The sequence below is a fragment of the Sapajus apella genome, unplaced genomic scaffold, assembly GCF_009761245.1.
Source record: "Sapajus apella isolate SASKATOON/1434 unplaced genomic scaffold, GSC_monkey_1.0 scaffold68, whole genome shotgun sequence".
Taxonomy (NCBI): Eukaryota; Metazoa; Chordata; class Mammalia; order Primates; family Cebidae; genus Sapajus; species Sapajus apella.
Genome location: NW_022437008.1, coordinates 1,000,482 through 1,027,029, shown reverse-complemented (window position 1 = coordinate 1,027,029; position 26,548 = coordinate 1,000,482). Strand labels below are relative to the sequence as shown.

Sequence of the window (26,548 nt, the reverse complement as noted above, 5' to 3'; positions counted from 1 at the left end):
ACCATGCCTGGCTAATTTTGTATATTTAGTAGAAACAGGGGTTCTCCATTTTGGTCAGGCTGGTCTTGAACTCCTGATCTCAGGTGATCTGGCCACCTGGGCCTTTCACAATGCTGGGGTTACATGCGTAAGCCACTGTGCCCAGCCTGCTTCCTCTACTTCAGCATCTCCTTCCTGCATATTGAGCAGCTATTGAGATGCTGGGACATAAAACCCAAGACGGCCCTGGTCTCTGCCTCACCATTCTCAGTCCAGTGGATGAGACAAACCTGTCATAAGGGCTGGGACAGGGGAGTATACCCAGGGGTCTGGGGTATCCCAGAGGACATGCTTTGTTTGTTCACCATGAGTTCTTGCTCTGCTCCTGAGTTCATGCTGGCTCATAGTAGTCACCAAAACAGCCCAGTTCTCTGGAGTTGCAAGTTGGGAATGATGGTGCCTTTCATGTGGATTTCTCCAACACAGGTTTCAACCGCAGTGGAGGTGGTGGCTATAACCAGAACCGCTGGGGTAACAACAGCCGGGATAACAACAACTCCAACAACAGAGGCAGCTACAACCGGGCTCCCCAGCAACAGCCACCACCACAGCAGCCTCCACCACCACAGCCACCACCCCAGCAGCCACCGCCACCACCCAGCTATAGCCCTGCTCGGAACCCCCCAGGGGCCACCACCTACAATAAGAACAGCAGCATCCCTGGCTCAAGCGCCAATACCAGCACCCCCACCGTCAGCAGCTACAGCCCTCCACAGGTGAGAGAATGAGTGTGTGTTTGTATGTAGGGATTGCACGTGTGCTCTCGAACCCAAGCAGGTTAAAACATTCCCCAGCTACTGGCCTTCACTCTTACCTCTATCCTGCCCTTCTTTTTCCCTAGCAGTGATCTTGACTCAGATGGACCCTAGACAATCCCAGATCCCCTCCAAACCCAGAAGTAAATGGAGACCTTCCCAGAACCTACTCTTCTCCTACCACCTTCAGGGGGATGGGCTGTAAGCGCTGATCCTCCAGCAAGTGACTTGGCTGTGTCACTAACCTCACTGAATCCCCAAGAAAGCACTTGATTGAAAAGCACTTCCCTTGTCCAGGCCGAAAGGGGCTGACCTCTTTTGTCTTTTGGATGTAATGACCAGGGCCTTAAGGTCACTGAGACTTGCTCTCTGCACAGAGAGCTTCTATCCTGAGCAGCTGCAGGCTCAGTTCCAGTTGTTGGAAAGCCACTGCCGTGGCTCTGGTACGCATAGGCTCCTGTAAACCAGAGAGGTCTTCAGTTATTGCACAGCCATTTCCCGAGCACTTTCCTCATGCCAGGCCTGGAAGCAGCTGCCAGGAGACGGATGGATGGTGCCCAGGCCCAGTCTAAGTACAACATTTCCTAGAACAAGAGCTGGGCAGGCACAGATCCAGACCCCCAGCCCTACAACATCCTGTTTCTGTGAGCTTGGACAAACAGCTTCCTGTCTCTGGGTCTCATTTTCCTCATAAAGGCATTAGTAGAACTCACTTCCAAGGTTTGTTATGAGGAATGGATGGCGCTATAGCTCTGGGTCTAGGCAGACCTGGGGTCAAGCCCTTTTCGCCGTGTTACCTTGGCCCAGAAATTTCGTCTTGAGCCTCAGCTTCTTTCCCTTTAAAACGGGGCTTGTGGGACCTACCCCCAGATTCAATATGGAGATTAAACGACTAAATGATCCAACCTGTACTTGAGAAGCACTACTGTTTCTCAGCAGATCTTCCAGTAACAACTACCACCACCTGTTGAGTGCCCAGTGATTTATACACACAAGCTTATTGGATACTCAGGGCAAGCTAAAGGGGTTGTTCTATTGTGATTCTCATTTTACAAAAAAGAAAACTGGGATTTTAAGAAGTGCCATGTACCTTGCTCCCCGGGTGCGTCAGAGCTGGGGTTGGAGTCCAGATCCTGCCCTGTCCAGCCATGGCATGGAGCTGGCTTACCACCTCCTCAGCCCACAAATAGTGTCCACCAGGCAAGGGAAGGGCCCCTGTGGGCCAGCCACTTAACAAAGGCCCTTTTTCCATCCCAGCATTTCACATCTGCAGATTTCCTCTATTTCACAGAGCTTTGGCTTTTTTCCCTCCACTTTCCAGCCGAGTTACAGCCAGCCACCCTACAACCAGGGAGGTTACAGCCAGGGCTACACAGCCCCACCGCCTCCACCTCCACCACCACCTGCCTACAACTATGGGAGCTACGGCGGTTACAACCCCGCCCCCTATACCCCACCACCACCCCCCACCGCACAGACCTACCCTCAGCCCAGCTATAACCAGTATCAGCAGGTAGGTGCCAGACTGGGGGCCAACTGGCTGAAGAGACTTCCGTGGGCCCCTCCTGGATGTGCATTCCCAGACTGGAGTCCCTGTTTATCCCTAAAAAGACAGCCTGCTGGCCTTGGCCTAGTGTTCTGGTGCAGCCATTCCATTGGGTCAACACTTCTGTACTGGGTGCTAGGTAATTGGTGTCCTAGCCCCCTCCACAGTGCAGCTTCTGGGAAACAGAGCAGGGGCCTCAGAGTCCTCTTTCAGCACCATGGCCAGGGGGCTGCAAATCCTGCTGCCGGTTGCTGCCCAGGCCTCTATCTATACCTGTTACTAAATCTTTTGAATATGATAACTAGCTGTACCTGAAAGGCACTGGATTGACAAGCTGAGACCTGGGCTTCAGTCCCTAACTGCCTACCTCTGTGGCATCAGGTCTTCCCAAGGTGCCTTGATTTCTCTGTCAGGGGACCCGTGTTCAGCTGTTGTCACAGCACCTATCTCTGTCCTAGGTGAGGGCGGGGCTGCTGGGAAAGCTACATGTGGGATTGATGCAGGATAACTTGGTGTTCTTGGTTTCTCTCTGCAGTATGCCCAGCAGTGGAACCAGTACTATCAGAACCAGGGCCAGTGGCCACCATACTACGGGAACTATGACTACGGGAGCTACTCTGGGAACACACAGGGTGGCACAAGCACACAGTAGCCAGTGTGACCCAGAGGCTCCCGGAGGCCCCTGCCGGCTTCCTCCACCAGCGCCTGCCTCGGCCCCTCCTCTGCCCCCCGCCAGATCCCGTGGTGCTGGGGATGGGGTCATCCCAGGGCTGCCTCCCTCCAGCCCACTGCCTCCCCTCTGAGGGGCTTCTTCCCCTCCACAGGGCCAGGCAGTTTTCTCTGGATTCAAACAGGCAACGATGACCTTTCATTTTCCCCCCTCCCCTACCTTCCACCTCCTGAAGTTCTTCCTACCTTCTTCCTTTTTGACTAAATAATCCCCCCTTCCCTTGGTCATACAGTGAGGCTACAGTGACTGAGGGGAGAAGCCCTTCCTGTTCACTCTCCCAACCCTGCTCCACCCTCAGCTTCCCAGACCCTCATGCAGTTGGTTGTAAATTCTCCCAGGAGCTGTTTTACTGTCTACTTTTCAGGATTAAAAAAAAAAAAAATCAAAACTTTAAAAAAAAAAAAGTTTAAAAAGCAAAATGGGGAGGGAGGAAGCAGTGACATATTTTTTTGGTAATTATGCGCTTTTTTTTAATTTTTAGAATTTGTCTGTTTTTACTGTGGGTCGGCTATTGATATTTCATCAAGATAAGCATTTCTTTCCTGAGTTCAGGTGACTGAGGAAGAGCCACAAAACAAAACACATAAAACCAAACCACAGAATGATCTTGAACCTGACTTTTTATACGACATCCCAGTTCCCCGTAACTTTGCACACAAGCTTCTGTGTTCAGTTGAATTGTAACTGCTTTTTGTATTTGGAGAGAGTGTGACTATTGAACTTGAAACCTTTTATTCCGGGCGTCTTGGTAGTTTCTGGTGGGATTCAGTGGGTGAGAGGGAAGAAGGGGAGGTTGGGGGGCTTCTTCCCTTCAGAACTTGAAGTTTCTCCCACTGCCTCCTCTCCAGTCATCTCCCAGGTGCCAGACCCAAAAGCTTTTCCTACAGTGATACCCTTTATTTTTACTTCCCCTTGACTCATGTTTTAACAGGATTTTAACAAACTGCACTTATTAAGAAATGTGTTTGCCCTGTTTTGTTTGGTTTGGTTTTGTTTTCTTTGAATAAAGACATGGCACCTCCTAGCAGGAAGGAAGCAGGGTTGAAAACCTGAGGTGTTACTGCAGTTAGCCGCCAACTGGGGGCCTTTTCAAAGGGAAATTATTTACTCGTTCATTAAACCAGCTTACTGAGGGATTCATATGCCTGGCCCTGATTTTAGTGCTAAAAATGCACCCTTAAACAAGGGTCCCTGGTTTACATCCACTAGTTCATTTTTAAAGTGCTTCTCTGGTTCTCTATCTCTCACAGCCTGAAATCCCTCCAGGAGTTTTTGAGTAAAGGGTGTGCAGCAGGCCTGTGGGTGGAGGGATGGGTGGGATTGATGGGGCAGAGACCAGGGCTGGTTTGTTTGGGATCATCGCTGGGCATCCGCAGACCACCCGCCTCAGGCCTGGCCTGTGTGCAGCAAATAGGACCCAGTTCTCACAGAGCTGCCACTCCAGGGAACACAGACCGGCACCAAGAGGTCAGCTGTAAGAGCCTGGGGTGGTATGCAGGGAGGGCTTCCTGGAGGAATGAGCCAGGAGAAGACTCCAGATCGCACCCCCATGGCCCATCGTTCTTTGTCCTCAGCAACCTTATTTCTTCATTCCCTCAGTACATGCTGTGTTCCTGGCTCCTTATGAGGGACAGTGCTGGGTCACAGGAGAAGCCAGTTCAGCCCTAACCTTCCCTGGTGGGAGCTCAGAGCCTTGTGAAGGGGAGATGGACAGCAAAAACAAGGGAGGGAAGCTGACTAGTTTCAGAATCTTGGGTAGGGCATCAGAACGTGAGAAGGAACCAAGGTTGGTGCTAAAAGGCACCCTAGAGTGCCCCTGACAGGAGGGAGCAGGGCCCTTAGTCTGGAAAGTCGCCTTCTTTGTATGTCCATGTGCTGTGCTACAGCACCCTCTGCTGGCGTCTCCTGGTAATGCCTAGGTATCGGGTGGTAAATGGGGACCTCCTTGGCTTCCGTATACCCAGACCTCAAGGGAATGCAAATGAGGAAGCTTTTCCTCTGTTTTGAGCCACGAACTTCCTCTCACATCTCATCCCCAGTCCCTTGATCCCCTTGCCCACTCCCTTCAGAATAAAGGAGGTCAAGCTACTTACTATGGCTTATGAGGCCCCGCATGGCCTAGCACCTGGTAACCTCTCTGGCTCCACCACTTTCTGCTCCCTCTGAATATCACATCAGTAAAAAAAACAAAAACAAACGAAAAATGAATATTACATCAATGGTTATTTTGTTCTGAGGAGCCATAAATCCCTTTTGGAACCCACAAATGCCATGAACCTCTGCATTGGAGAATACAGAGGCACATGAATTTTGCATAAAAATCATGAGGTTCAGACCGGGCACAGTGGCTCACGCCTGTAATCCCAGCACTTTAGGAGGCTGAAGTGGGCGGATCACCTGTGGTCGGGAATTCAAGACCAGCCTGGCCAACATGGAGAAATCCTGTCTCTACTAAAAAATACAAAATTAGCCGGGCATGGTGGTGCATTCCTGTAATCCCAGCTACTCGGGAGGCTGAGGCAGGAGAATCGCTTGAACCTGGGAGGCAGTGGTGAGCCGAGTTCGCGCCATTGCACTCCAGCCTGGGCAATAAGAGCAAAACTACGTCTCCAAAAAAAAAAAAAAAGAAAAGAAAAGAAAGTCCTGGCCACTGAGTGGTTACTGGTGGCATGTCTGTCTACCCTGCCGGTAATGCCTAAATAGAGCCCCTACCCATCCCATAGGGAACTCAGGACCACAATTGTGTTGTTTCGCACCTGCAGATTTCCTCCAGGTCCTGGGAACACAAAATGGGAAGTTCTACCTCACCACCCATCTCATGCCAGCCAGTGACAAGGTATGACGACAGATGTAAGCCAGTCTTCTGGCTCTCACCTTGTAATCCCAGCACTTTTGAGAGGCTGAAGCGGGAGGACTGTCTGAGGCCAGGACTTAGAGAACAGCCTGGGCAACAAAGTGGAACCCCTGGCGCTACAAAAATTTTAAAATTAACCAAGCGCGGTGGTGCGCTCCTGTAGTCCCAACTACTCCGAAGGCTGAGGCAGGAGGATCACTTTAGCACAGGAATGTGAGGTTACAGTGAGCTATGATCGCGCCACTGCACTCGTCTGGGCAACAGAGCGAGACCCTGTCTCCAAAAAAAAAAAAAAAAAAAAAAAGTCAAGCCTTAGTAAATATTACTGGATTCCTGAAGGAGTGGAGAAAGGAAAAGGACAGGCGGAGGTCTAAACTAGAGCACGGACCCACCCTCCAGAGTATGACCCTCCAGAGCTCCAGGCTCCGGGGGACAGTCCTTTAACCATCCATCCCAAAATTAAGCACGCTTGCAGCCAGAGTCACAGCAGTGAACAAACGAACAACGGTTCTGGTTCCTACTGGTAACAGACTAAGGGCCTCTCACCCGGGAGCCTCTTTCCTCCCCGGAGGCGAGGGGCAGGGCCCCAAAGAGGCACGCATGCGCAATGCAACGTCTGCCTTAGTCCCGGAACTTTGGTACCCCGGCGCAGCGGCGCACCCGGACCCGGAGCATTCTCAAGCGGAAGTGTCTCTTGCGTGCGTGGGCGTGAGGTTGGTGTGCGGCGCCAGCCGGGCGGTTCAGAAGTCCGAGAGAATCAGGATGGAGGCCATGGCGACCGCGGCGGCGGCGGCGGCTGCGGCTGCAGCGACTAAGGAACCCGACGAGGGTGAGATCTTGGTCACGCGGAGGCGGCAGTTGGGTGCGGCTGCGGTGTCTCTAGGAAATGATTCCCCCTGAACGCGAAGGAGGACTCGTTTTTGGGGGACACCCGTCCCCCTCCTCCTTACCGGTCCTTTTCAACACTTTGCCCAGATTATCCTCTCCCTTGTTGCGGGCTGACTTCCTTTTCCTCCATTCCTTCCCCCCGAAGTTAACCTCTTCCCGGTTCCAGACCAACACTTTCCATGTCCCTAACTCATTTCCTTACGAGGCTAACTCTGGAGTTAACAGAAACCTCTTCTCTGCCCGGCCTAATTCCCACATTGTCTCAGGCTAGCTCTTCTCAAATTACCTCCTTCCCTATGCCAAGCTGAGCCTTCCCTTGCCCCAGACGAAGAGGTAGTTTTGCCTCCAGGCTAAACTTCTACCTGCCTGATGCAAACTTGATTTATCCCCATCTAACGATTCCCTCATTTCATTGTAAGTCCCCTTACACCCAAAGTCCGAAATCCAGCCAGGCTCCTTTCAAAGTCTTTACTCGGTTTCTGTACTTCCCTCCAACCTTCAAAATAATCCGATGTTGGGTGAGGTGTGGTTGGAAGGCTGGCTCAAACACCACTGGCCAAGAATTAGTAATTGTGGAAACCAGATGGAGATGATGGGTACATGGAGGTGGAGGGAGAGGTGTCGTTGTATTTTCTACTTTTGTGTATGTTTGAAATTTTCTAAAAATAAAAAAATTTAACCTAAAAAAAAAAAATCTAAGGCCGGGTGCAATGGCTCCCATTTATAATCCCAACACTTTGAGAGGCCAAGGCAGAAGGGTTGCTTGAGCGCAGGAGTTTTGAGACCAGTGTAGGCATCATACAGAAACCCGGTATCTACAAAAATTTAAAAATTAGCCAGGCATGGTGGCTAGGGAGTAGCTAGGGCAAGCTACTCGGGAGACTAAAGTGGGAGTATCACTTGAACCCCTTCACATTTCAGCGAGCTAAGATTACACCACTGCACTCCAGTCTCTGCAACAGAGTGAGACCTGAGCCCAGGAGTTTGAGACCAGCACTAGCAACATAGCGAGACCCCATCTCTACAAAAAAATTTAAAAATTAAGGCCTGGTGCAGTGGCTCATGCCTGTAATCCCAGCACTTTGGGAGGCTGAGGCGGGCAGATCACCTGATCTCAGGAGTTGGAGACCAGCCTAGCTAACAGCGAAACCCATCTCTACTAAAAATACAAAAATTAGCCAGGCATCATGGCATGTGCCTGTAATCCCAGCTACCTAGAAGGCTGGGCACCAACCAGAATCACTTGAACCCGGGAGGTGGATTGCAGTGAGCAGAGATCACACCACTGCACTCCAGCCTGGGTGACAGAGTGAAACTGTCTCCAAAAAAAAAAAAAAAAGCCAGGTATGGCGGTGCATTCCCGTGGTCCTAGCTACTCAGGAAGCTGGGATGGGAATATCACTTGAGCCCAGGAGGTTGTGTCTGCAGTGCGCTGCGTTTGCACCATCACATTCCAGCCTGGGCAACACAACGAGACCCTGTTTCAGAAAAAGAAAAAGAAAAAATCTATCGCTTGGCCCCATCTATCTCCTCCAGAGAGTCATGTATACTTAGTCTCCGTTACCTTACCTCCTGCCTACCACTGTCTGACTTTTACCCTAAGAAACTGCTCTGATTAGGATCCCCACTGACTTCCCCCATGTTATTCAATGCAGTCACCCCATTCAGGTTTTTTTGTTATTTTGTTTTTGTTTTCTGAGGGAGAGTCTCGCTCTGTTGCCCAGGCTGGAGTGCAGTGGCGCAATCTCCCAGGTTCAAGTGATTCCCATGCCTCAGCTTCCCAAGTAGCTGGGATTACAGGCACCCACTACCACGCCTGGCTAATTTTTTGTGTTTTTAGTAGAGATGGGGGTTGCACCATATTGGCCAGGCTGGTCTTGAACTTCTGACCTCAAGAAATCTTCCCACCTCAGCCTCCCAAAATGCTGGGTTAACAGGTATGAGCCACCACACCTCGCCCATTTTCTTACTAGTCTGGAGTAGAATTAAATGATGTTGACTCTTCCTTCTTACATGCTTTCCTTTGGCTTCTGTGACACCATAGTGCCTTATTTCCTGCCTCTTGGGCTGCTCCTTCTCAGCCTCTGACATTGTTTCCCAGAGGTGCTGTAACAAAGGACCACAGACTGCATGGCTTCAAGCAACAGAACTTTGTTCTCTCATAGTTCTCTAGGCCAAAAGTCTGAAGTCAGTGTTGCTGAGCTGAAATCCAGATGTCTGCAGTGTTGTGTTACCCCACAGGCTCTGGGAGAGAACCGTTTGGTTTTTTTTATTTTTTTGAAGTTTTGCTCTTGTTGCCCAGGCTGGAAGGAGTGCAGTGGTGCAATCTTGGCTCACTGCAGCCTCCAACTCCAGGGTTCAAGCAGTTCTCCTGCCTTAGCCTCCTGAGTAGCTGAGATTACAGGCATGCATCACCACACTAGGCTAATTTTTTGTATTTTTGGTAGAGATGGGGTTTCACCATGTTGGCCAGGCTGGTCTTTGAGCTCCTGACCTCAAGGGATCCACCCACCTTGGCCTCCCAAAGTGCTGGGATTACAGGGGTGAGCCATTGCGACTGGCCTCTTTTTTTTTTTTTTTTCATTTAAGGTAACAGTAGGCCGGGCGCGGTGGCTCAAGCCTGTAATCCCAGCACTTTGGGAGGCTGAGGCGGGTGGATCACGAGGTCAAGAGATCGAGACCATCCTGGTCAACATGGTGAAACCCCGTCTCTACTAAAAATACAAAAAATTAGCTGGGCATGGTGGTGCGTGCCTGTAATCCCAGCTACTCAGGAGGCTGAGGCAGGAGAATTGCCTGAACCCAGAAGGCGGAGGTTGCGGTGAGCCGAGATCGCGCCATTGCACTCTAGCCTGGGTAACATGAGTGAAACTCCGTCTCAAAAAAAAAAAAAAGTAACAGTAATGGGTTCCAGGGATTAAGACGTAGCTATCTTTTGGACAGCCAGTTTTTAGCTCCAGAGGCATTCCTCCCCACATCTGTGCAGTGCTTTTTCCAGGACCCTCTTCTCATTCCTCTCTCACTCCCCCCTGCCCTCCCCGACCCGTACCTCTCTTATTTCCCTTGGCTTTGGCTTTTGTCCTTTTTTTTTTTTTTTTTTTTTTTTAAGACAGAGTCTTGCTCTGTTGCTCATGCTGGAGTGCAGTGGCACAATCTTGGCTTACCACAACCTCTGCCTCCTGGGTTCAAGCAATTCTCCTGCCTCAGCCTCCTGAGTGGCTGGGACTTCAGGCATGTGCCACCATGCCTGGCTAATTTTTGTATTTTTAGTAGAGATGGGGTTTCACTATGTTGGCCAAGCTGGTGTTGAACTCCTGACCTCGTGACCCACCCGTCTGGGTCCCCCAAAGTGCTGGGATTACAGGCGTGAGCCACTGCGCCCGGCTGGCTCTTGTCTTGACTCTGATGACACCCACAGCTGTCTCCAGCCCAGCACTTTTCTCCTGAGGAGTCTGGAGGCCCATGTAGCAGCAGTCAGACCATTCCCAAGGCCAGAGTCTGGGACCTCACCCTCGATGCCTCCCTTACCTCCCAGCACATCAGCCTCGTGTTTCCTCCACTCAGCCTCTTGACATCTTTCTACTTCACTCACTCATGATCCTGTTCCTTCCTCCACAGCCCCTGCCCTTGTCCATTTCAGTCTTCAGCTGCATTGATGATTGAAATCCTCCCTGATACACATTACACATGTAACGTCACCCCTTCTCTCCTCCCCAACCCAGCCACACCGCCTAAAGGAGTTGTCTCTATGCTCTGTCTTCACGTATTTCCTACTTGCTGCAGGCCTGCTCCCTCCACTCTTGGGAAACAGCTCTCACCACAGTTTGCCAAGAGCTCAGCTTTCCTGTTTTCTTTTCTTTCTTTCTTTTTTTTTTCTTTTTTTTTTTTTGAGATAGTCTTCGCTCTGTCACCCAGGCTGGAGGACAATGGCTAATCTCAGCTCACTGCAACTTCCGCCTCCTGGGTTCAAGTGATTCTTGTGCCTCACCCTCCCGACTTGCATGGATTACAGGCACCCACCACCATGCCCAGCTGATTTTTGTATTTTTAGTAGAGACGGAGTTTCACCATGTTGGCCAGGCTGGTCTCGAATTTGAGGCGTCAAGTGATCTGCTCACCTCGGTCTCCCAAAGTACTGGGTTACAGGCATGAGCCACAGTGCCCAGCCAGCTTTTCTGTTTGTCTGTATTATCTTTGATCCTGACTATATCCGACATCAGACTGGATACCTCCTGAGGGCAGGAGCTGGACTGGATTCATCCCATGAATACTCAGCATTGCCTGACATAGGGCCTCTCAGAGATTTAGAGTTATTAAAGAGTGGTTGAGTGAACGCATGGATGCCTGACAGTGTGAATGAATGAGTAAGCAAATTAGCAAATGTATTAATGATTTAAAGAATTGACTGGATGGGCCGGGCGTGGTGGCTCACACCTGTAATCCAAGCACTTTGGAGGCCAAGGTGGGAGGATCACCTGTGGTCGGGAGTTCAAGACCAGCCTGACCAACATGGTGAAACCCCATCTTAAAAAAAAAAAAAAAAAAAAAAAGAGAATTGACTGGATCAGTAAGTCAGGCCTCAGGGCCTTTGCAGTAGTTGTTTCCTCTGCCTGGAATTCTCTTTTTCCAAGCGATCTCATGGCTTAATCCCTCACCACCTTAGGTCTCTACTCAGATGCCACTTTTTTGGCAAAGCTTTCTCTGAGTCTTCCATTAAAATTGCCTTAGCCAGGCATGGTTGCTTACGCTGTAATCTCAGTACTTTGGAAGGCTGAGGCAGGAGGATCATTTGAGGCCAGGAGTTCAAAACCAGCCTGTGCAACACAGCAAGACCCTGTGTGTAGCAAAAAATTTAAAATTAGGTGGGGTCCATTGGCACATGCCTATAATTCCAGCACTTTGGAAGGCCAAGGTGGGAGGATCGCCTGAGCTCAGGAGTTTGAGACCAGCCTGGGCAACCTAGTGAAACCTTGTCTCTACTGAAACTTTAAAAAAAAAAAACTTAGAGATTTAAAGATTAACTGAAGTATGGGTAGTGTATGCCTGTAGTCCTGGCTACTCAGGAGGCTGAGGTGGGAGGATTGTTTGAGCCCAGGAGTTCAAGGTTACAGTGAATCACAGTTGCACCATTGCACTTCAGCCTGGCAGTGAAATGAGACCCTGTCTCTTAAAAAAAAATAAAAATAGGCCACTCACAGTGGCTTACGCCTTTAATCCCCAGCACTTTGGGAGGCCAGGGCAGGAGGATTGCTGGAGCCCAGGAGTTCGAGACCAGCCTGAGTAACATGTCATTATCCTGTCTCTACAAAAACTTTAAAAATTAGCCAGGCATGGTGGTATGTGCCTATGATCTACATGGGAGGCAGAGATGGGAGGATCTCTCAAGCCCAGGAGGTCAAGTCTGCAGTGAGACATGATTGCATCACTGCACTCCAGCCTGGGTGACAGAGCAAGACCCTGTCTTGAAAAGAAAAGAAAATTACAGCCTCCTCCACCTCCTTACCTCCTCCTTCCATCTTTATTTGTCCACATAACTCCGGGAAACAGAACACATATTGTTTTCGGTAATTATGTTGCTAATTGTGTCCCCTACTAAAATGTCAACGTTTGCTCACTGTGGTTTCTCTAGTGCCCAGAACAGTGCCCAGAATATAGTAGGTACCCAGTAAATGTGAGCTGAGTGAGTAACTAAGCACCCAGTCCCTTCCCACACACCCATCTCTGAACTAACAAATCTCCCCTTTCCTCAGGCTGCACAGAACCTAGACCTGGACACTGGGGTGAGCTGAGCCGGACACCAGTCCCATCTAAACCCCAGGACAAAGTGGAAGCAGTTGAGGCAACGCCAGTGGCCCTGGACAGTGACACCTCCACGGCTGAAAATGCAGCAGTGAGTGCCATGCTGCATGCTGTGGCTGCCAGCCGCTTGCCTGTGTGCAGCCAGCAGCAGGGTGAACCCGACCTGACAGAGCATGAGAAAGTAGCCATCCTGGCCCAGCTGTATCATGAGAAGCCATTGGTGTTCCTGGAGCGCTTCCGCACAGGCCTCCGTGAGGAGCACCTGGCCTGCTTTGGTCACGTGCGTGGCGACCACCGTGCAGACTTCTACTGTGCCGAGGTGGCCCAGCAGGGCACTGCCCGGCCCCGCACCCTGCGTACCCGCCTCCGTAACCGGCGCTACGCTGCCCTGCGAGAGCTGATCCAAGGTGTGGGGGCCAGATGGGTGAGAGTGGGTACAGATGGGGAAGGAGGGAGACTGAGGCAGAGGGAATTAGAAAAAAGAATGCAAGAACAGAAACACAGAGACAGAAATCCTGAGAGAAATTTTGAGACAAAGAGACAGCGACACGGGAAGAGACTGAGACAGAAATGCAAAGTAAAGGGGAGAGATAGGTCTAGGGGAAGAGAATGGGACAGGCAGTGAGAATAGATCATAATTTAGTAGATGACAGAAGTGGCATTTCAAATTAGTAAGCTGAGGACACACTACACAGTGCTGTGATAATTGGTTATACCTAAGGAAGAAAACATGAGATTCCTACCTCACACCGTATACAAAGGCATCAGAGGAAACCAGAAGGCGTTTGTACATGACCTTGGGGACACAGAAGCCTTCTGAACAAGACACCCTCTGAAAACCATGAAGGAAAAAAATCACTGATAGCTTTTTGACCCATGACATAATATTTTTTTTTTTTTTTTTTTTTTTTTTTGGAGACGGAGTTTCGCTCTTGTTACCCAGGCTGGAGTGCAATGGCGCGATCTCGGCTCACCGCAACCTCCGCCTCCTGGGTTCAGGCAATTCTCCTGCCTCAGCCCCCTGAGTAGCTGGGATTACAGGCACGCGCCACCATGCCCAGCTAATTTTTTGTAGTTTTAGTAGAGACGGGGTTTCACCATATTGACCAGGATGGTCTCGATCTCTTGACCTCGTGATCCACCCGCCTCGGCCTCCCAAAGTGCTGGGATTACAGGCTTGAGCCACCGCGCCCGGCCTGACCCATGACATAATTAAAAGCATCCTTGTGACCACGACACCAGAACCAAAGTTAAAAGATGAGAGTGAAGCAGAGAGTAAGTTAAATTGTTAGGGAGAAGGCGCAAGTTATAGAGAGGTTCATAGAGAAAGAATGAGAGGCTGGGTACGGTGGCTCATGCCTGTAATCCCAACACTTTGGGATGCCAAGGTGGGCAGATTTCTTGAACTTGAGAGTACAAGACCAGCCTGGGCAACATGGCAAAACCCAGTGTTTACAAAAAATAGAAAAATTAGTTAGGTGTGGTGGTGCACGCCTATAGTCTTAGCTACTCAGGAGTCTGAGGTGGGAGAATTGCTTGAGCCTGGGAGGTGGAAGTTTTAGTGAGCTGAGATCCCACCACTAAGCTCTAGCCTAGGCCATAGAGCCAGACCTTGTCTCAAAAGAAAAAAAAAAAAAATGAAGGCCGGGCGCGGTGGCTCACGCTTGTAATCCCAGCACTTTAGGAGGCCGAGACGGGTGGATCACGAGGTCAAGAGATCAAGTCCATCCTGGTCAACATGGTGAAACCCCGTCTCTACTAAAAATACAATAATTAGCTGGGCATGGTGGCGCGTGCCTGTAGTCCCAGCTACTCGGGAGGCTGAGGCAGGAGAATTGTCCGAACCCAGGAGGCGGAGGTTGCGGTGAGCTGAGATCGCGCCATTGCACTCCAGCCTGGGTAACAAGAGCGAAACTCCGTCTCAAAAAAAAAAAAAAAATGAAAGATGGGCTGGGTGCGGTGGCTTAAGCCTGTAATCCCAGCACTTTGGGAGGCCGAAGAGGGCGGATCACCTGAGGTCAGGAGTTGCAGAGCAGCCTGGCCAACATGGTGAAACCGCGTCTCTACTAAAAATGCAAACAAATTAGCCAGGCATGGTGGCAGGCACCTGTAATTTCAACTGCTCAGGAGGCTGAGGCAGAAGAATCACATGAATCTGGGAGGCAGAGGTTACCAAAAAAAAAAAAAAAAAGGAAGATGAATGATTGAATGAGGTGGGGGTAGGTGACAGAAACTGAGAAAAGCCGGAAAGAAAGATGGAGATGAAGAGATGGAGAGAGACCCAGAGCCGGGGTGTGCGATAATCCAAGTTAGGGAAGAGGAGGGATAGAAACTGAATCTGCTAGAGGCTGGGTACTGTGGCTCATTCCTATAATCCCAGCACTTTGGGAGGTCGAGGCAGGTGGATCACTTGAGATCAGGAGTTCAAGACCAGCCTGGCCAATATAGTGAAACCCCATCTCTACTAAAAATACAAAAAAACTAGCCAAGCACTGTGGCAGGCGGGTATAACCTCAGCTACTCGGGAAGCTGAGGGAGGAGAATCATCACTTGAACCCGGGAGGTGGAGGTTGCAGTTAGCCAAGATGATGCCACAACACTCCAGCCTGGGCATCAGAGTGAGGCTCCATCTCAAAAAACTGAATCTGCTAAAGGATACCAGAAACAGCTGGGAGTAAGAGAGCTGGCGGGAGTGGGGAAGCTGAGCAGGGCAGGGACAGTCACAGCCTACAGTGCTGCAGAGGCCAGGAATCTGGGCAGTTTCTTGGCCCCAGGCTCTGAAGACGGGGCTAGGACCAGTGGAGGGGAGGGACTGGGGCAGGTTTAACTGTTATCTGAGGGATAGAGTTGCTCCTGCAGGAACAGGCAGCCAGGGGACATGCAAAGAACCCAGGTTTTGGGACGGCGGGGAAGCCAGATCTATCCAAGGGGTTGCACTTGGGAGAGGTCGGATCTAGGGCCTTCTACCACCAGGAGGGCCTGGCTTTCCCAGGGATACTCACACAGGCAGACACCCCACCTGACCTGATCCCTTGCACACACGTGCTAGAGCCACGTGGATGTACATACAGACACGCCCCTCAGTGCAGGTGTGTCCAGGCGCGTCCACTGCCAGCCAGACCAGGGCCTCACAAACAGGCACACACAACCTGCTGCATTCCTGCATGCTGACACCTAGACAGGTGCCTGTAGGCATATTCTGGGCCTCATGGAGGTGTGTGGACGGGGGCCATACACGCATCCACGGGCAGGAGCTTATGTATCGTGCCTGGACACAGCTATACACAAGCTCCAGACCTTCAGAGCCTCAGAGGCCAGGATGGAGCCAGGTCTACCTATGCACACACATGCTGGGATGCATGAATACTCAGGAAGATACAGGCTGGGCCACGCACACACACTCAGGTGCCTGCATGAGTAACCATGTGCACGTGACCTCAGGCGCCTGCATGAGTGCTCCTGCGCACAGCCTCGGGCACCTACATGAGGACTCACATGCCCACCTCAGGTGCCTGCGTATGCTCCTGTGTTTCTGAGTGTGTGCACGCACACACCTGGACTGTGTATGCACATCATCCTACAAGCATGATCACATACACACCCACACGGACAGGCTTGCTCAGTCACTCACTCCATGCCCACCCTGTCTCTCCTCTGTGCAGGGGGCGAGTACTTCAGTGATGAGCAGATGCGGTTCCGGGCCCCGCTGCTGTACGAGCAGTACATCGGACAGTATCTCACCCAGGAGGAGCTTAGTGCCCGCGCCCCGACCCACCAGCCCCCCAAGCCCGGGTCCCCTGGCAGACCCACCTGCCCACTCTCCAACCTGCTGCTCCAATCCTACGAGGAGCGGGAGCTGCAGCAGCGGCTGCTCCAACAGCAAGAGGAGGAGGAGGCCTGCTTGGAGGAAGAGGAAGAGGAGGAGGACAGTGATGAGGAAGGTGAGGGCCAGTAGCAGGGAGACCCCAGATTCCAGACACCCCAGTCTTGGGCCTGCTTGTCTCCACTTCTTGGCAGCAGACTGGGCCCCCAGCCTGCAAAAGCCAACTCTGTGTCCCTCCCCTGACCGGCCTGACCCTCTCCCTGTGTGCCCTTCCAAACCTGTAGCATCCCTGCCCCCCCATTCCTCCAAGGCACCAAATGATCCCTCGCAAACAGGTCTTTGCGCAGGCCATTCCCTTTGCCAGGAATGCCTCTCCTCCCACCCTTCAGGTCTCATCCTGACCCAAGGATACGGTCTCCAGAGCACTGTATGGTCATGCGATTGCATGCCCCTGGAGGGCAAGGACCAGGGCCATCTCTGTCAATGCTGTGTTCCCAGAGCCACCCAGCACAAGGCTGGGCACAGAAGCAGCAGCTCTCTGTGGACTGTGTTCAGTGCCTGCCCGAGTACACCCTCATTCACACCCCCTCTGGTCTCCCTCTGCAGACCAGAGGTCAGGCAAGGACTCGGAGGCCTGGGTCCCTGACTCAGAGGAGAGGCTGATCCTTCGAGAAGAGTTCACCAGCCGGATGCACCAGCGCTTCCTGGATGGCAAGGACGGGGACTTTGACTACAGGTGCTCCTGTGCCCACCACCTCCCCATCCCCCAGCCCAGCATCCCACAGCCTCTGGCCACATGCAGAGCCCTGGCCAAGCTGTGGGGGCCTCCCTTCATGGAGCTGGAAGGCCCTGAAACAGTTCTAGGATGTGGACTGTGGGGTTGAACAGCCAAAGGAGGAGGCTGGGTGACCTTGGATGAGCCCTGTCCATGTCAGACCCTCAGTCTCCTCACCTGTAAGGCAAGGGGTGAGCAGGGATGACGTATAGTTCAGTATCAATGATACCCTGAAACACTTCCCCTCCTGGCAGGTGGCAGAGGCTACTACCCCACCTCCCTCCAAGTGTCCCTTGGAAGCCCAACCTCTTCCCCAGGACCTTGGACCTCCTCATGCTGCAGGAAGTAACCCCTGGCAGGGTTCATGCCCGGCATGGGGGGGCCTGTGCCGACTGCCCCCACAGTTGCCAGTTGTTCATTTCTCCAGTAGCACCCCAGGGCTGAGACACGTGGGCCACCTGCTTTGAAAAGGACCCAGGAGAGAGACGTGTCAGTCAAAGATTGGTTTTGTCATTTAAGGTAGCTTTGCCTTGTGGTCCCAAACACTGGGCCCAGCAGCAGAGGGCTCTCCTTGGTTTCACATCCAGCTTAGATGACATAAGAAATGTGTGACCACACATAGGCAGACCCCACGTCCATCCTGAGGTGGGCTCATCAGGAAAGTGAGAATTGTGATTGCCACTGCCATGGGGCCCAGCCATAGTCACTGGAGCCTCCACCAGTTCTGGGATCCCCAGCTCTTGCATGGAATCTGGCTGCTCCACTTCCAGCCAGGACCACCTGCTCAGAACCCCGGTTCCTGCACGCAGAGAGGGCCTGGACCACGGTGACCCTCAGTCAGCAGGCACTGCCGTTCCTAAGCCAGGGGCCCAGGAAGAAATTGGAGGACCAGTGTGTCCCCTCGGGAGGGCAGCTGTTGGGCTGCAGTGGCCTCGACACGTCCCCCATCTGTGCATTCAGTCAGCATGTGCCGAGCATCTGTGATGTCCACAGGCTCTGGGAATAAGGTGGAGACCAAAACCAAAGAAAGGCTTCCCCGCTTGGAAAAAGGTCCCACTCTAGTCAGGAAGATCAAGAATTTTCTAGCACTTCATCGTGACGGAGTCATGAGGAAAAGTGAAGCATGGGGAGGGAAGTGACTGTGGCCAGGGAAGGCCCCTCTGAGGAGGGGACAGCAAAGGCCTGCAGAAAGTCGGTGGGGGGAGGGGGAGGAGCGTTCCTGGCAGAGGCCACAGCAGGTGCCAGAGCCTTCAGCAGCACCAAGGGACAGAAGGGGCCAGAAGTCACAATAGGTAGGAGATCTCTGAGTGGCCAGATCAAGCTGAGCTTGGCGACCCAAGTGATTGCCACTGGGTTTGCTTGCTGCCTTAGGGCATGGGCAGCTGTCCTGCCTGTGGTGGTGTCTGGCTGGTCCCCGGCCTCTGTCCACTGGAGGGCAGTAGCAAGCCCCAGTGGCGAAGGCAGAATGTCAGAATGCCATGCGGGTAGAATCATCCCCACGTGGTTGTCTGTGGAGAGCCACTGCCTGCTTGGGAACTACTCCCCATGTGTCGCCACATTTTACAACTTTTTAAGAAAAACTAGAGTTTTGGGTTTTTTTTTTTTTTAGACAGGGTCTTCTTTGTCACCCAGGCTGGAATGTTGTGGTTTGATCATAGCTCACTGCAGCCTTGACCTCTTGGCCTGAAGCAAGCCTCCCACCTTAGCCTCCTGAGTAAGCTGGGACTACAGGTGCTTGCCACCACACCTGGCTACTTTTTCCATTTTTTTGTAGAGACAGGGTCTCCCTATGTTGCCCAGGGCTCCAACTGCTGGGCGCAAGCCATCCTCCTGCCTTGGCCTCCCATAGTGCTAGCTTGCAGGTATGAGCCATCATGCCCAGCCCAGAGTTTTTGTGCAAACTCTGATTTGGAAACTGTTTCCTTTAGTTTTAAACCCTAAGAGGCCCACTGTCCCCCTCGGAGGGTCAGCTCTGATGGCTGCCAGCACATGGCCTTTGACATCAGAGTGCCCCAGACCCTTGACCCGGGCATCCTAGGGTCCCAGGAAGACCCAGTCCTTGACAGCCTCCTCCCCCTGCAGCGCAGTAGACGACAACCCCGACTTCGACAACCTGGACATCGTGGCACGGGATGAGGAGGAGAGGTACTTCGATGAGGAGGAGCCTGAGGACGCACCCAGCCCAGAGCTGGATGGGGACTGATGGCCGCCACCCTTCTCACCGCCTGCCCCATCCTCGACCCCAACCAGGCAACTGCTTCCAGGCCAGCTCAGTGACCCTTTCTCTAGGGGGATATCAGGGCGGCGCCCACTGCCCCACACATACCACCATCTCGCTGGGTCTAGTCTCATCTCAGGCAAGCCCACCCCCTCTTGTTTCTGGGGTTCCCTGCCTTTATCCACTCTCCCACCCCGTCCCCTGCCTCTGTTGTTGCCTGTCTGGGCTTCTTTCTGTCTCTCCCTGCCCCCGCTCCCTCTTTCCAGTGCTCTGGCTGGCTGTCTCGCTCTGTCTCCCCTTTTCTCTCTGTCTCCACTGCAGGGCCCAAGGTGAAAGTCCTCCCCTTGCTGGAGGCCAGCTGGCAGGGCCTTTCGTGGCTGGAAGTGGCCGGTTTGGTTCCGGTGCTGACCCCTGGGCCCCGGCGCGGCCACCTCCTGTGCGTCCGTCTCTCCCTCTCTGTTTATGTCTGCACTCTGTTCACACTCAGAGCCTCCTCGCTTCTGTTAGGTTCCCATCTCTCCTTCTGCCTCACTCTGGGCCTCTTGTTCTTTCTGCTTGTACATTTCCATCTCTCTAGGCGTCTGCTGTCACTGTTCCTCTCTATCTGTCTCTCAGCCTTTATCTCTGGGTTTCAATCCCCTGCTCCAGGCTCTGGGCCCCTTCCCCCTTCCCTCAAACCTGGCTGCTGTCGGCTAGGCAGTACGCTGACCACTGAGTAATGCAGCCCCGGGGAGGGAGGAGACCCCGGGGAAGGGAGGCTGGGGTGCAGCTCTCATCTATCCCAAGGACCCAGGCTGGGGGTCACGGGGCCTGCCAGCTTGAGTGTAAGGGGGGGGACTCTACCCCCTCAGCCCCACCAGCCCCCCTCTGCCCAAACACAATTTTCCCTTCCTCCGCCTTCCTCTCCCTCTCCTGTTTACACTCCCCAAATGTGCACAGGCTGTTATCATGGGTCCTGAGTCATCCCACACGCAGCCTGCCCCAGCATCCCTGCCCCCAGCTGGCCGCAGGGCCCGCCCCATGGAGCCCCCTGCCGCCCTAGGCTAATGGGAGCCAGATGGCCGCCTGGTGACTCAGCCACGGGCCTGTGGGAACCCAGGCGTCCCGCCTTCCCATGCCCCCACACCCAGCTCCTGCTCCCGCAGCAGACACACACAGAAGGACCTGGCCACTGTTGAGGGGACGCACAGGCCAAGGGTCAGCAAGACAGGGCCTGGGGACTCCTCATGCCTCTGTGATGGAAGGGTGGCGTCCTGCTGTGGCCGAGCCTGAGGGACCCTCAAAACTACCTCCTGGAGTCCACGGTTCCTGACCTCTGAGCCTCAGCTGTGCCCTCTGGGTCAACCAGAATTTGAGCCAGACAGGGAAAGTGAGAGCCGGATAGAGGGAGACAGATGTTCAGACAGAGCAACTACTAAAGAACGAAAGCCTCCACTATGGAGCGCTTCTGTCCTCTCCAGGCCCGAGCGACAGCCTGGTCAACTAGTGAAATGGGTCAGGGGAAGCCCGGAAAGGTGCTGCTTCCTCAAGGCCACTTGGCCATCAGAGACAGACGTGACACACGAACCCAGGCCTAGGGCCACAAAGGTCCTAGAGACCACCGGGCTGTCCGGCCGGTCAGGTGTCGGGGCCATCCAGAGCCGGCCAGCGTTGGAGGGACAAGTACACACGCAGGCGTCCTCACACAGGAAGGTTGGAGAAGGGTCAGACGGCGGGCCTAACGCCCCGTGCTGGGCACTGTCCTGCACACAGACAGGATCAGGTCATCATGTGGTGATCAGTCTCCGAATCACTGAGTTGGCCCAGCTGTGCTATGTGCTAGGGACTACCGATAGCACTCCTCTGTCACCCAGAGGAGGAAGCGGTTGCCAGGCCCAAGATAACCCAGCAGCCAGCCTCCAGGACCTCGGGGTCACACCTCGGAAAGCCAAGAGTGCAAGATGAGAGCCATATGTCTCTTACGTATCTGCATTTGTGCCCCATTTGTAAGAGCAGAGGGCCTGGGCCACAGGAAAAGTATCAGCCTTTGGTGACAGGCCGATTTTTGACCAGTCTATCATTTGGTCATTAAATTTGTTTACGCTATACTTTGCTATAACGTAAATTTGTTGTGACCGTTTTTAAAAAGCAATGAGAGACACAGAAATTGAGTCAGAATTAGGTTTAGTCAGATGGTCAAGACAGGAGCGTCTAGTTGACAGACAGAGGTGGAGCCGGTCCCAGCAACAGGGATTAGAAGGGGAGACAGGAAGAGAGGTGGAGACAGAGTGGGGCAGGGATGGTGGGAGACACACCCCCTGGTCATTGCCTGGGGGGGGGTGGGCCCCCAGGGAGGCACCTCCCATCCCCCTCCCAGTTCTCCTGGGGTCGGGGTAGGCGGAAAGGCTGAGTCAGGGAGGGCAGGCCCTGCTGGGAGAGAGCCCCTAGGTGGGCATCCGGCCCCCACCCCTGTGTCTCCTGTCCGTCCTGGCCAGTCCTGGCCCTGGCCTGGCGCACTGGCCTGGCCGGCACCCCTGCCCCCCCCCCCCCCCCCCCCCCCCCCCCCCCCCCCCCCCGTGCGTCCTGCCAGAGCTGCCTCCCTGCACTCCCCCTCCAGCTCCTGTTGCTCCGTCCTTCTGTCCACAGTCACTTCTCCCTGCTTCTCTGCGTTTCCTTCCTGCCCGCTGCCTTCCTCCCTCACCGCCACTGCTGTCTTCTGGTTCTGTCTCCGCACCTCTCTAGTTGTCAGTGTCTCCCCATTACTTTCCGTCTCCCCCCTCCTCCCTTGTTTTTCACATGCTTCTCCCTCCCTCCCTCTCCTCCCCACCTTTTCCACTCCTTGTCCCCAGCCATTCTCAGCTCCTGCCACCTTGTTTCCTTGTCCCTTTCTCTGCTGGAGCCTCCCTCTGGGGGCTCTGTTCTACCCTCACTTTGCCCTTTCCCCTCCCTGCTGTGTGTCTTGGCCTGTACCCCAGTCCCCATCTGTCTCCCACACTCTGGGAATCCCAGCTGGGACAACCTGGTTGGAGCCTCACTGGCAGCCCCTGGAAACCCAGAATGAGAGGTCACCACCTCTCGCCCACCCAAAAAGGGCGCAGGAGGGGGCAGCGAGGTTGCGGGGCCTGTCTGTCCAGAAGGAAATGTCTGTGCTGTGGCCTGGTCACCCCCACCCCCTGGACCTGCTGGGCTGCTGCCGCCCCCGGGCCGGGGCTGAGGCCGAGTAAACACAGCAAACACAGCCGACGGCAGCCTGGGATATTTATACCAAGGCTGGGCGTGGGTCCAGTGCCCACCACAGCCCCTGCCCTGCCCTGCCTGCTGCCACAGCCAGCTTCGAGCCAGCGTGGCACCAGCTGGTAAGGGGACGCGCCGCAGAAACAGCCTGTGCTGGGTATGGTGGCCAACAGGCACTGGCCGCTTACGATGCCGGCAGCTTCATGGATGCACCCAGCACACAATGCAGACCCAAGACCCACACTCGCAGCTGCTTGCAATACACACATCCAACCCTGTTGAGAATGTGAAACGCCCTCAATGGTGATGCACAACAGACACACACAACTCCACACACCGCAGTTGCCAGCTCTCCTGTGGGAACACAATGCAGACACCACCTTAGCACCTGCTCACAGCACCCACAGGCTGGAAACACCAGTCCCTGAGACGGACACACAACCCGGAAGTACAGCCCTCCCTCACACACGCATACACCAAGAACCACAGCAAGCATGCTGGACACACCACGTAGACACACAAACATGCTCAGAATACCAGTGACACACACTGATCACAATGCAACCCAGAAAACAACTCACAACTCACCAGTCTCGTGTAAGAACACACACAGCTGGGCGTGGTGGCTCATGTCTGTAGCCCCAGCACTTTGGAAGGCCGAGGTGGGTAGCTCATGAGGTCATGAGTTTGAGACAGGCTAGCCAACATGGTGAAACCCCATCTCTACTAAAAATACAAAAATGAGCCAGGCATGATGGTGGGTGTCTGTAATTTCCAGCTGCTCGGGAAGCTGAGGCAGGAGAATCGTTTGAGCCCAGGAGGCGAAGGTTGCAGTGAGCCGAGATTGTGCCATTGCACTCCAGCCTGTGCAACAGAGCAAGACTCCATCTCACACAAACACACACACACACACACACATTCACACAGATAGATTAACATGCAGAAAACACCCACATTTCAAGTCAAACTTACACTAAAAAATGTACAAATTTATACCCAGAATAACAGTGAAGATGTTCAGAAAAGTATCAGAGACACGATATGCCCCAGATACATGGCCAACTGGCAGAATCAAACAGTGCCAGGGCACAAAACCCACAGAAAATACAACAGCTTGCCCAGCAGAAATACAAAACGCAGACGCACACCCCAGAAATGCGGCACTGCCACAAACACACGGAGCTAACACGTGCTGGGGACACACAAACGAGGCACTCCGTACACACAGCATGCAGGCCCCCAGAACACCCCATTTGAGACACAACTCAAACCACAAAGCTCGCAATCACACAGACATAACAATAAGGTCCTAACACAAATCCACACTGGAACCTCAAACACTCTGCATGTCCAGAGAATGAGGGGGAAGGGGCTTTCTGTCGCTGACCCACCCACCTCCCCGCTCCCCTTCGCTGACCCGGGTTCCAGGCCTGTCGTGGGAGGGGGCAGGAAGGCCTGAGCTGGCCTCCCCCAGCGGCTTCCTGCCCCACGGGGGCCGGACAGGAAGCTGGGGCTCCAGCCGGAACCCAGGCTCCCCCCACGACTTCCCTCTGTGGCCCCGGCTGCCTGCAGAGGCGGGGGCGGGGCGGGAACAGGGCGCGGGGCGTCCCGAACCCCCTGCGCTGCCCCTGTGGTTGGCCACAGGCGGAGGGCAGACTTGTTCCGACGGGGCCGAGCCACCCAGCAGGCTTGGGTGCCAGGGTGGCAGGGCAGGGGCAGCCCGCACGCGGCCAGGGAAGGTGCTGAACCCACACTTTCCCCTCCCCGCCCTGCGGGGCTGTGCCAGCTCAGCCGGCAGCCCCGGGCAGGTGGGCGGGGTGTGTCACGAGGGCGGGGCAGACAGGCTGACCACACCGCGAGTGCGCAGCCAGCACTTGTCCTCAGGCTGAGGCACGAGCTGGGGCTGGGCGTGTGAGGGCTGCGTCTGCCACCCTGGGGGTGTGTCTGCTCTGTCTGGGACCCTGGGTGTGACAGTGTATCTGGGCGTGACGGGGTCGCCTGCAGTCTGTGGGGCCCTGTGGGACTCCCCAGGCTGGAGCTGTGCGTGTGTGGCGGAGGGTGTGGGATGTCAGACTGAGTGGGTAAGACCAACCTGCTGTCTGTGCGGTTGTGACGCGTCAAACCTCCGTGTGGGGTGTGTCTGGTGGGATTGTGACGGGTCCGACCGTGGACAGGCACCCTGGGGCTGTTTGTGACTGTGACCCCGTGGGAGAGGAGGCAGCTGCTGGGGGATCCATTTCCTGTTGGGGCTGTGATGCCGCGATGTGTGTGCGCGCATGACACTGTCTGTTTGAATCAGTGTCTGGTGTATGGTGGTTGCGACCATGACCCTATGGAATATATTTGTATTACTGTGTTGCGCCAGGTCCCCGTTGAAGTCTCTGCTCCTGTTGTGTCCCAGTGAGGCTCCCAGGCTGGGCGGTGTTTATGCGATGGGCTGGCACTCTATTTGTATCTGTGTGTATGTGGGCTGCAGCTGCCGCCAAATGACACAGCCCACGTGTTCTGGGCCCTGCAGGAGTGTCTGTGTTCACGGCGGCTGTGAGAAGTGAATGTTTGCGGCCACCATCCGAGTTTCCCCCCGTGTGAGTATGTCTGTATGTGTACATGCGCCGCATCCTCCCAGGGCTGCAGCGATGACAGCCGTGTCACTGTGTCCTACACTTGTGACTGCCTCTTGGGGCCAGGCCTCAGCGTCTCTATACCTATCCACTTGTTGGCACGTCCTTGCATAGTGAACTCCTCCTGCTTCCCACTCCTTTCTCTGCCTCACCCCTCTGTGCTTCTGGACCTGGGGCTGGAGGAGTCACCACATTTCTACCCCTAGGCTGAGCTGGGAGGGCCCCAGGACCCTGGCACCCAGACCCACTGCTGCCAACAGCTCTCATGCCCACAGGCAAAGAAATCACAGCAGTCACACTGTCCTCCCTCCCAGGAGGAGAATCACTGGGCTTGGGGAAGTGAAACCTGGGAGAAAGAGTGGAAACTGAGAGGCAGGAGAAAGAGGAAGCAGGAGAGAATTCAGGAGTGGGACCATAGCAGATGGGAAGAGATGGAGACAGCAGAGGGAGACCCACTGATGGCCACTGATCCTTGACCTCCCAGGATCAAGTGATCCTCGCACCTTAGCCTCCAGAGTAGCTGGGACCACAAGCGTACATTTAAAAAGAAAATGTTTTGTGGCCAGGCACGGTGGCTCACACCTGTAATCCAAGCACTTTGGGAGGCTGAGGAGGGTGGATCATCTGAGGTCGGGAGTTCAAGACCAGCCTGACCAACATGGTGAAATCCCGTCTCTACTAAAAATACAAAAATTAGCTGGGCGTGGTGGCACACGCCTGTAATCCCAGCTACTCTGGAGGCTGAGGCAGAAGAATTGGTTGAACCCGGGAGGCAGAGGTTGCAGTGAGCCAAGATCGTGACATTGCACTCCAGCCTGGGTAACAAGAGCAAAACTTGATCTCAAAAAAAAATGTTTTGTAGAGATAGAGTCTCACTTTGTTACCCAGGCTGGTCTCAAATCCCTGGATTCAAGTAATCATCCCATCTCAGCCTCCCAAAGTGCTAGGATTACAGCCGTGAGCCACCCCACCTGGCCTGAACTACTTTTATTGTCTTCCTCAGCATCCCCCACTAAAGCAGGTTCCTGGTAGGCAGGAATTCCTCCCTCAACCTCTCTGTGCTTCAGTTTCCTCACTTTTTTTTTTTTGTTTCTGAGACGGAGGAGCACAGTGTGGAGATCTTAGCTCACTGCAACCTGCGCCTCCCAGGTTCAAGAGATTCTCCTGCCTCAGCCTCCCGAGTAGCTGGGATTACAGGCATGCACCACCACACATGGTTAATTTTTGTATTTTTAGTAGAGACAGGATTTCACCATGTTGGCCAGGCTGGTCTCAAACTCCTGACCT

At 53.8% G+C, this 26,548-nt stretch overlaps 2 protein-coding genes across 9 annotated transcripts in view; both read left to right on the top strand.

Annotated features, from left to right (window-relative positions):
- Window positions 1-4,043, top strand: part of HNRNPUL1 (heterogeneous nuclear ribonucleoprotein U like 1) — a 45,697-nt gene extending 41,654 nt beyond the window's left edge. For 3 of the 7 annotated variants that reach the window (XM_032248698.1, XM_032248693.1, XM_032248697.1), the window contains exons 13-15: window positions 466-755; window positions 2,116-2,307; window positions 2,876-4,043. In XM_032248698.1, coding sequence (XP_032104589.1) covers window positions 466-755; window positions 2,116-2,307; window positions 2,876-2,992 — 599 coding nt within the window. In that variant the 3' untranslated portion in view covers window positions 2,993-4,043. Of the gene's footprint in view, window positions 1-465; window positions 756-2,085; window positions 2,308-2,875 lie in introns of all 7 variants that reach the window. The other 4 variants (XM_032248692.1, XM_032248695.1, XM_032248696.1 and 1 more) reach the window with 4 other exon arrangements.
- Window positions 4,044-6,509: 2,466 nt separating this feature from the next.
- CCDC97 (coiled-coil domain containing 97) lies at window positions 6,510-21,514 on the top strand. 2 transcript variants are annotated; one of them, XM_032248700.1, is made up of 5 exons: window positions 6,510-6,753; window positions 12,563-13,018; window positions 16,274-16,552; window positions 17,041-17,170; window positions 19,297-21,514. In XM_032248700.1, exons 1-5 carry the CDS (start codon window positions 6,525-6,527, stop codon window positions 19,343-19,345), a joined length of 1,143 nt encoding a protein of 380 aa, XP_032104591.1. In that variant the 5' UTR covers window positions 6,510-6,524; the 3' UTR covers window positions 19,346-21,514. The 2 variants fall into 2 exon arrangements, with proteins under 2 accessions (XP_032104591.1, XP_032104590.1); XM_032248699.1 differs by having other exon boundaries at window positions 19,292-21,514.
- The last annotated feature ends 5,034 nt before the right edge of the window (window positions 21,515-26,548 follow it).